This window comes from Orycteropus afer, unplaced genomic scaffold (assembly GCF_000298275.1).
Source record: "Orycteropus afer afer isolate SDZICR_OR568_19922 unplaced genomic scaffold, OryAfe1.0 scaffold00701, whole genome shotgun sequence".
Classification (NCBI taxonomy): domain Eukaryota; kingdom Metazoa; phylum Chordata; class Mammalia; order Tubulidentata; family Orycteropodidae; genus Orycteropus; species Orycteropus afer.
Genome location: NW_006922288.1, coordinates 1,110,805 through 1,121,658, shown reverse-complemented (window position 1 = coordinate 1,121,658; position 10,854 = coordinate 1,110,805). Strand labels below are relative to the sequence as shown.

General features: G+C 37.1%; 1 protein-coding gene across 1 annotated transcript; it reads right to left on the bottom strand.

The window, feature by feature from the left end:
* Window positions 1–9,833: 9,833 nt before the first annotated feature.
* On the bottom strand, window positions 9,834–10,766 carry LOC103211149 (olfactory receptor 14J1-like). Its single transcript, XM_007957067.2, has one exon. The coding sequence runs from the start codon at window positions 10,749–10,751 to the stop codon at window positions 9,834–9,836; it is 918 nt and encodes a 305-aa protein (XP_007955258.1). The 5' UTR covers window positions 10,752–10,766.
* Window positions 10,767–10,854: the final 88 nt, after the last annotated feature.

The window sequence follows — 10,854 nt, the reverse complement described above, 5'->3', positions numbered from 1 at the left end:
TCTAGAATGCTCCCAACTTTATCCATTTTCATCAAAACCTCATGCTAGATCATAGAAAACAGGAGGAACTACAGAGCAATTTTGAGGAACTGTGTTGGAGCATTTTTATGTTGCTTCTGACATAATTTCTTACTTGTAAAAGTGTCATGGCAAAGGCATTGTTGTCTGACCTCCTCTAACTTCATAATGAGGTGAAAATCAAACTCACTCCTGTTGACTAGATGCTGACTCACAGTGACCTGCACTGGGTTTCCAAGGCTGTAAAGCTTTACTGAAGCAGACTGCCTCATCTCTCTTCCATGGAGCAGCTGGTGAGTTCAAATCACCAACTTTTTGGATAGCAGCCAAATGCCTCAACCACTCATTATGATCAAGATCAAGAGACAAAGGTGGATTCCAATGAGACAGAAGCGGCCTCTACTGTCTCCACTCTTCAAACTTTTTACCAATTCTGACACCAATTTCCCTCACATGATACTCTCTCCTTTTCTACTGGTAATTCAATATAATGGCCACACAAAACTAACAGACAATACTTGCAATTATGGGGCTTATTAAGGAAATAATAGGTTACAGGTCAGATTCAGGAAGATTTAGGTGACAGTCCTTTCATCAGGACAGCATCTTCTCAGCTGTGCTGCAGGCAAGCCTGTCTTTGTCTTTTAGCCTCTGTGGCCTGTGGTCCCTTGGCCTCTTTCCTGTTCATGAAAGTGTTACAAAGTTCTTTTAGCTCTGCCATTAATTGACCAGAGGCATCCCATTCCACCAGCAAGCTTCCAGCCCACATGCATTCACCTTTCTCACTCTGTGGGTGCAGAAACCCATCTGTCTCCTGCAGGTCTCCTGGTTCTTCTGCCTCTGCTTCTTTGGATGCCATGGCTGCTAGCCATCTCTGGTGTTACAGCTCTCTCCCAGGTCAAGGGACTTCCCAGCACAGGGACCCTGGGCCCAAAGATGTGCTTTGCTCCAGTCTCTTCATCAGGTTCCCCCTTTCCAACTCTGGGATGGCTCATTTTAAGCCCAGCAGGATGGCAAAACTGACTAATCCCCACAGTGTTCCATACACTGTATCTCCATGGTCCCTCCTATACAAAGGTTCCATGCACGTTAGGTTCATTATTAGCAAGCTATCCAATCCTCTGGTTGGGACAGAAGAACCTCACATTTCCATAGTTTTACCCAATCATTGGTGGGAGTTACTAACTCTATGGCTAGAGGGGCTATATGAAGTAATGCACTGCACGTCTTCCTGTTTTTGTCCTCTTTTCTTGCAGTGTTAAAGTGACAAACAGCATTGTTGTTCATACTTAATTCTTACTTTGGTTCATTAAATATTTTATTTTGCCAAACTTGCACAAGGAATTTTCTTCTGCCAAGAAAGTGAAAAACTAATCAATTTTAAGTGTATCTTTCTATGGGACAGACATCATGCTAGAAATCATCATTAAATAAATTTTATCCAATCCACACATACATTATTATCATCTACTAATTAAGATAAAGTATGACACAGTATAATTAAGTAACTGAATCAGATCTGAGCCTCAAACACTTGTTTTTTCCAATTCATACACTATGTTATATCTAAAAATCTCTAAGTATTAATAACAGGCATACAGAAGCATTAGAGAAAAGTACAATTACACTGAAAGCATCCATCCAAGGATCCATCCAAGGATCTGTCTCTCGTAGTATAATTATAAATGATCTGAAGAAGTGTTTAACAATCATTTTATGAAATATTTATATAAACATATAAAACATTAACATTTCTCAACTAATTTATTTTTCTTAAATGACTCATTATCATAATACATTTATATAAACCTGATATTTGGATTTTTTTAATCTGCTTATTTTCAGAGAGGTTAGCTTCCTTCATTGTTAAAACTTGCACTCTTGCTTTAAAAACTCAATTCAAAGAACATAAGTTTCTGTCAGTTTCCATAAAATATTTCCTTCTTTTTTTTTTTTTGAAATACTTTTCTCTTTCTGTGTTTAAAAATAGTTCCTTCTTTCTTTGTTCAAGATTTGAAAACTCACCAAATTTGTGTTTGGTATGTAGGTAGCTTTCAAAGCTGATCATCAACCTCAAACCTTTTTGACGTACAGATCTTTTTAAACATGCTGTTTCCCTTGAGAACCCAGTTAGGGTTTTTTTTTTTTTTTTTTTTCTTTAGTCACCTCTCCCGATGGAAGCCTGAACTGAATGATAATGGTATTTCATTTTCTCTACCCTTCTCATGCCAAGAAACAAGACAACAAAAATGCTCATTCTAATTTCTGTAAAACAGAATGATTAATAGTTTTTAATATTTAATTTTAATAATTTAAAAAATGATGTAACCTAGTTGTTGTTTAGTGCCGTCGAGTGGGACCCGACTCATAGCCACCCCTCCTTGGGTTGCCAAGGCAGTATCACTACGAAAGTAGATTGCCCCATCTTCCTTCCAAGGTGTGGCTGGTGGGTTTGAACCGCCAGCCTTCTGGTTAGCAGTCAAGTGCCTCAGGCACTGCACTACCAGAGCGCCTATGTAGGAATACTTTGTTTCTCTTTACATTCCACCCTGTGCTGTTTTTCCTTCTTCCCTGCTCCCCGGAAAGGTAACCACTCTAAATTCCCCAAAAGGCCATGCTTTTCCTTTCGCATCAACAGTCTCCCTACATAATGTGAAATTGTTTCCAAAGCAGTTTTAGCAATTTACACCTACTTAAACTTCGCATAGGAAGGTTGGGCAATCCTACTTCCGTAGTGATACTGCCTCGGAAACCCAAGGAGGGGTCGCTATGAGTCGGGGCTGACTCCACGGCACATAACAACAACAACAACAAAACTTCGCATAAGAGTTCTTATAGACTTACCTACTTACCTACCTTGGTATTGCTGTGGCAATGATTATGTTGTTGTCGTTGTCAGATGCCATTGTGTTGGCTCCCACTCATCATGGTGCTATGTACAACAGAATGAAACACCTGTCCATCCTGCACCATCCTCATAATCTTTGTTATTCTTGAGCCTGCTATTGAAGCACTGTGTCAGTCCATCTCATGAGGGTATTCCCCTCTTTCACCATCCCTCTGTTTTACCAAGCGTGATATCCTTCTTCAGAGACTGCACTCTTCTGATAACATGACCCAAATCCATGAGACAAAGTCTGGCCCTTCTCACTTCCAGGATAGCTTCCAGCATGGAAACAATATGCAAGCCACCGCAGTAAGGCAAACTGACAGACAAGAGATGGTGGGGCAATAAGCACAGGTGTGAAATAGTAACACACTATAGTTTTAATTTACTTTTCCTGTTTTATTAAAAATATTTTAAATTTACTCGTGTTTCGTGATCATTGTGGGCTTGTTTATGGATTTCTGCCCTTTTCCATTTGAGTCATTTTCTTTCTCACAGGTTTGTAGGAATTATTTTTACCTTTAATACTAAATACTAAATCTTGTCACTTATTAAAACAATAAAACTCACTGCCATCAAGTCAATCCCAACTCATAGGGACACTCTTTGTGTTTCTGAGGCTGTATGTTTTCATGGAAGTAGATTGCCCAGTCTTATTTCTGCAGCGTGGCTGGTGGGTTTGAACTGCCAGCCTTCTGGTTAGCAGTCACATGCCTTATATAACAGTGGCAAATATTCTCTCCCATTCTATAGCTTGATTTACTCTGGTTTACTTTGAAGTGTAGAAATTCTAATTTTGGTTTGTGGAATTGATTTAAGTAAGTCTTTTCCTTTCTGGTAAAGATGTTTTTTGTTGTTTAATTAAGAAATTACTTCCAATTATCAAGGCCATAAAGATAATGTCTTACAGTAACTTTCTGAGGTTTTGACTTTAGTATTTAAATCTTTAATCTACCCTGAATTACTTTTTAATACAAAGTTGGTAGAATTCAGTCCACTTATTTTTCCTTACTCAATATGGAAACCAATTGTCCCAGTACCATTTACTGGTTTAGAATTTCTATATATGTTAGAATCTCTTCTGAGTTCTCTATCCTTTTCCACTTGTCTACCTGTCTATCCTTGTGTTCATATAAGGATCCCTCTCACAGAGACCCCTCCTTGGGTTTCTGAGGTAGTATCAGTACAGAAGTAGATTGCCCAACCTTGCTTCTGAGAAGTGCCTGGTGGGTTTGAACTGCCAGCCTTCTGGTTAGCAGTCAAATGCTGTAGGCACTACGCTACCAGAGCTCCCAAATGCTGTCTTAATTACTGTGAATTATAAGTCTGGCTGCCTAGTAAAACAATTCCCGCTATTTTGTTCTTCAAATGTTTCTTGATTACCTGGTATTCTTCAACTTCTGTGAAAACTTTAAAATCAGTACACTGCTTCTTAAAAAAAATAAAAGCATGTTGTTTTAAAGTGAATTACATTGACTTTACATATCAACAAAGAAAAATTAGCTTACTAAACATATTATCTACCACTAAAGACATTATGAATTATTAAGATGAATGTCCATATTAATTTAATATATTCAGGTAAACTTGCATAAATTCTCTGTAATATGCTTTGTATGTTTTATTAGAGGTGATTCTAGAAATTTTTATTTTGGTAGTTTTTAAAAGTTACATTTTCTAATTAACATTTTTACTCTGATTTTTTGTTATGTAAGAAATAAATTTTATTTGGGGCCAAGAAATTTGCTAAAATATCTTATTTTTCAAATGTTCTGTCTGTAGCTTCTTGAAGATTTTTCTAGGTAGACAAATATATTTTCTGAGATCAAGAAAATTTTTTCTCCCATCCAAATTTCTGTAGATGTTCATTATATTCCTTCTCATCATGCATTGGCTAAGACTATAAGTACAACGTCGAGTAGAAGTGATGATAGATGTCAGTTCTGTTTTGCTCTCATTGAGGACACATTTTGCTGTACATTTTCAACATTGATTCCAGTTGTCTACTGATGCATAATGAACCACACCAGAAAAAACTTATTAACTTAAGACAGAGATTTAATGTTTTTATACATCAGAGTTTGTAGAGATTGTTTGCCTAATTGAAGCAAGTTAGTGTTAACTTATAGCAGGGAGTTTAACTGGAACATTGGCTGATCTTTGATTCTCATCTATACAGCCCATCTGCAAGGCTCAATTGAGCTTCTCATAGCATAATAGCCTGATTGCAAGGATAATGTGAAGAACATGTGGACCAAAAGGACAAGTCACATGGGTAAGCATAGGCTATCATGAGACTGAAACTTTTCACAAATAAATATGTAAACATGTACTATGGTGATAAGTGGGACAAAGCTAAAGAAAGCAGTGCAAGTGAGAGGGAGAGTGCAGGAAACAGATTATTTTATACAGTAAAGTCTTCACTAATAACACCGCATGCAAAAGAAACCTTAAGGAAATGAGGTTAGCCAAGGGGAGATGTGGGGAAAACATCTTGGGTAGAGGAAAGAGAAAATGTAAAGCCCAGAAGTGAGAGCATTACTGGACTATGGAAGTAATAGAAAGGAAGACAGTATGCTATTTATTTCTTCTTTAGTGTTATCACCTAACTTTTTCAAACATGGTGGCACAAAGTTACTCATTTCATCTTATTTTTTACCATTTTTTAAGTCTATGGTCCTTTTCATTTCATAATATTAGCTTGTGAATTATCAGCTTTTGTTATTAAAAGATTTTGTGTGAAATTTTTCATTTTAATAGCATTTTTGAATAAAGAATTTAAATATTCTCTATCATGCTTAGTTTTCTATTTCAATAATTTTTCTTTTTATGTGTATCACTGTATTCCTGCCTTACTTCCACTTAGTTTGTGATTTTTTTTCTATTTTTATTTCTAGTTAAGTTAATCAGTTTCTCAATGTTTAGAATTTTTTTTCCTTTCCTTAATATAAGTATTTAAGGCTATAAGTTATCACCACAGTTGCAGTTCAGCTGCTTCTCACACTATGTTGTTGTTGTTGTGTGCCATCGAGTCGGCCCTGACTCATAGCAACACCTCTGTGGGTTACCGAGGCAGTATCACTACTGAAGTAGATTGCTCAACCTTCCTTCTGAGGAGTGGTTATTTTTATTATTAAATTTTAAACCTTTCTAATACACTCTGATTGCCTTTGCATTTTGTATTCCCCAAGTCTTAGTAGAAGTTTTGATTATTTCAAATGATTGTCAAAATGGTGGTGTTTGAACCCACTCAGAAGCTCTTTGGAAGAAGTGCCTGGAGATACACTTGCAACAGATCACAGTCAAAGAAAATCCTATGGGAAAAAGTTCTACAGTGGCACACAGGGGTCACCATGAGTCAGAATCTACTCAAAGGCACGTTTTTTGTTTGTGTGTGTGTTTGTTTTTTGCTTGTTTCCTTTTTTATTGAGTGTTAGTGAGACAAGCTTCCTTCTAAATGAAAACCAGCAACTCATATTTCTTTTTCATAGAATTTTAAATATTTGCATATGGATATTTCATTGTCCCAGGAAAGCTTATTGGAAAGACCATCTTTTCTCTGCATATTGCAGAGATATATTTATGATAATTTTGGCAATGATGTTTGCATTTGATTCTGGATGATCTATTCCGTACCATTGTTCTGTTTAATTATCATTTATAATGGATTTTGATACTCAGTACTGTGAGGTGTCCATATTTGTTCTGCAGATCATTATGACTATTAGTCTTATGCATTTCCATATTAATCATAGAATCATTTTGTTAATTTTCACAGAAAGAAAACCCAAGAGTATTCAAATGTGTATTATGTTGAATGTACAGATCACTCTGGGAAAACTGACATCATAGGATTGAAATTTCCAACTTATGAACATGCCATAACCTTCAACTTAGGAAAGTCTTCTTTAATTGTTCTCAACAATCTTATAATATTCAAATAATTAATATTTACTCTGTAAATGCAACCATGCATCACTTAACTTCTCTGATACTTTCCGTGAAATCAGATGCTTTATGATTTGGATGTTGTGCAAACACTTGGGCCTATAGGGTTCCAGGATACACAGGCCCAGAGACAGCTCCCATTGTCAACACTTCATTTGAGAGCTTGGCCAGATCCTGGAGCAGCCCCTCAATCCCATGAAGATCTTGGCAGAAAGGCTTCAGGGACAGACACAAGCAGCAGGGAAGTAGTCTCAGTGACCCAGTGCCCCACCCCAGCCATGCTCTCTGATGCTTGCTAACCATGGGCATTAGGGGCAGGACAGGGTGCCCACTTTTCCTAGCAGTAGGGGTGCCTATTCCCATGAATGGATAGGCAGTAGAGCAGGCTTGCTTCTGAGTCATGTTGTAGGCATCCCCTCGAAAGTGTACACTAGACCACTGATATTTATATAGTGAGATGTTGCCGTGAATCAATGTTATGTGGTACATGGATGTAGTAGCATCATAGGTCCTCTAACTTCATTAGGAGAGACAATAATCAATATCAGGATCAGCCAAAGAATGGGAATTCCAGAACATTTCATTGTACTCATGAGGAAACTTTACATAGATCAAAAGGCTGTCAGAACAGAACAAGGGAATTCTTGATGGTCTAAACTCAGGAAAGGTGTGTGTCAAGGATGTCACATATTTATTCAATCTTTATGCTGAGCAACTAAGCTGAGAAGCTGGATTATATGAAGAAGAAAGTGGCACCAGGATTTGAGGGAGACTCATTAACAGCCTGCAAAATCCAGATAACACAACCATGTTTGTTGAAAGTGAAGATGACTTGGAGCATTTATTGATGAAGATCAAAGACTACAGTCTTCAGTATGGATCACACCTCAACATAAAAAAAAAAAAAAAAAATGCTCACCACTGGACCTATAAGCAAGATCACGATGAATAGGGAAAAGATTGAAGTAGTCAGGGATTTCATTTTACTTGGATCCACAATCAACAGCCATGGCAGCAAAAGCAAATGTCACATTGCACTGGGCATATTTTCTGCAAAAGACCACTTTAAAGTGTTAAGAAGCAAATATGTCACTTTGAAGACTAAGGTGAGCCTGACCTAAACCATGCTATTTTTAATTACCTCAGATACATGTGAAAGCTGGACAATGACTAAAGAAGACAGATGAAGAGTTACTTCTTTTGAATTGTGACCTTAACAAAGAATAATGAAAATACCATGGACTGCTAGAAGAACTAACAAATCTGTCCTGGAAGAAATGTAGCCAGAATGCCCCTTTAAAGCAAGAATGGCCAGACTTTATCTCACCTACTTTTGTCATGTTGTCAGAGGTGGCCAATCCCTGGAGAAGGATATCATCCTTGGTAAAGTAGAGGGTCAGGGAAAAAGAGGAAGGCCCTCAACAAGATGCATTGACACAGTGGCTGCCACAATGCTTGGAAGCATAGCAAGGATTGTGAGGACAGCTCAGGACCAAGCACTGTTTTGTTCTGTTGTACCTAAGGTCGCTTTCATTCAGAACTGATCAATGGCACCTAGTAAGAACAACATGCCCTTTTTGTCATAATTATTTCAGAAATTGTTTTAAAACATTTAATAGGTATACAATTAAAAATAATGTGATTTACAAATTACTGAAGGAGGATTGAACAGTCCAATAATTGAGGAGGGTGTAGATCTGAATATTGAACTTTGGATATTGTGATTTGGTAGCCTGAACTCGGTAAGCTTTATGGTCACAACTTTAAAAATTCATATTCAACCTATAAGATATAGGGTTTGCATAGAAAAAAAGCAGCCAAAAACAAAATTCAAGGAGGATTTAGAAAAGTGCTTTTTTACCTCTATAAAACACAAAATTCCAATAATTATAAAACTTTTTATGAATGTGATAAAACATAAAAATGTGTAAAATTAAAATGGGTAACATGAAAAATAAATAGAGAAATATTTTAATTACATATCATTTCTGCAGCTGTTACAAAATTTATAAAATTTTAAAAATAAAATTAAGCCTCTATAAAAATGGTAAAATTAAAAAATCTCTACAATATTCAACATCGTGTATATATTGTACCGTTTTGCATTCCAGGCACCTAGGATTATTTCAATTACTTAAGAGATGAGTCGGGGCCGACTCGACGGCACATAACAACAACAACAACAACAAAGAGATTCTCTATAAATATTTATTTTGTAAATTAATAAAATCATATGACTCATGTAGGTAAACCAATAAGACAATAGGGTAAAGGCTGCATAAAATAGTTTAACGTTCGAAAGTAGTATGGTCTTATGTGTTCAAGAGACTTGAAATTTTTATGCACTTTGATTCAGCAATTTTATTTGCAAATATGAAGAGAAGAACATCAATTTTCTGCATTATTTATAAGATTTTAAAATTGGCAATAACATGTATGTATATAATAAAACCAAAAAACCAAACTCACTGCCATCGAGATGATTCTGACTCACAGCCACCCTTCCTTGGGTTTCCGAGGCAGTATCTCTATGCAAGTAGATTGCCCAGTCTTCCTTCCGAGGAGAGGCTGGTGGGTTTGAACCACCAGTCTCGTGGTTAGCAGTTAAATGCCTTAGGCACTACGCCACCAGAGCTCCTATGTATATAATTGGTGAGTGTAAAATATACAGTGAAACTTGTGAGAGATGGAATTCAATGGAACCGCCTGGTTTTTCTGGGTCTCTCAAGTTTTCTGCCTTTGACAAGGTGAGGTCTTGCCAGTTTTCTATTGCTCAGTGTCCATTTTATCTCAATTTGAAAGAATGGCTTTAATTACTAAAAAGATGTAGGAATTACATGAAATATTTCCCTAGTGACAATGATTGTATTACACAATTAACCACAGGAAAAAAAAAAGTTATTACTTTCTCTTAACATCACCTATTGAACATGTTCTTTATATATAATAGTGTCCAGCCATCAACAACGGATAAAAGTGTTCATTTCCTGGTGAATTTTCCACCTAACACTACATTTCTGAAAGCTTCTTTCATGACCTTGTTCCTGAGGCTGTAGATAATAGGGTTAAGAGTTGGGGGTATTACTGTATAAAACACAGAAATCATAAGGTCAAAAACAGTTGGAGAATCAGAAGTTGGTTTGAGAAACTCAAAGATACCTGTGGAGACAAAAAATGAGACAACAAAGAGATGGGGCAGGCAGGTGGAGAAGGTTTTGGCTCGGCTCCCTGCTGATGGTATTATCAGAACTGTGGAGAAGATGTGGATGTAGGAGAGGACAATGGAGGTGAAGCAGATCAATACCATCATAGCCATGAAAGCATCTACTCCAACAACTCCAAGATACTTATTGGAGCAGGAAAGCCGTATCAACTGAGGGACATCACAGAAGAACTGGTGGATTACTGTGGTTTTACACAATGTGACAGAGAATGTGGCTATTGTGAACAAGATTCCGGAGATGCTTCCACTTAGCCATACAGCTGTCACAGCCCACTTACGCTTACAAGGATTCATGATGACCTCATAATGCAGTGGGAAGCAGATGGCTGCATAGCGGTCATAAGACATCACTGTGAGAATAGCCACCTCAGCCCAAGCAAAAGATATGAAGAAGAAAACTTGAAGTATGCACTGAGCATGAGAAATGTAGCTATCATCCGTCAGAGTGTTGTTAGCAGACTGTGGGACTGTGACTGAAATGAAGGAGAGATCCAGAAGGGAAAGGTGCTTTAAGAAATAATACATTGGGGATTGGAGATGCTGGTCAAATGTGGTAATGATGATAATGATGAGGTTACCTGCCAGGGATAATAGGTACATCACCAAGAATAAGAAAGCATGTAAAATCTGGAGTTCACGAATGTCAGAAAACCCTATGAGGAGAAATCCACTCATTGTCGTTATGTTTCCAATAATCTTTCTGAAGATAACATTTGTGGTGATAGCTGGAAGCAAAGAGGATATGAAAAATGCAATAGAAAAGTTTTAAACTAAATTT

Bases quoted from the DNA above. Each gene is read 5' to 3' on its own strand.
- LOC103211149 (XM_007957067.2), bottom strand. From the start codon at position 10,751: ATGAGTGGATTTCTCCTCATAGGGTTTTCTGACATTCGTGAACTCCAG.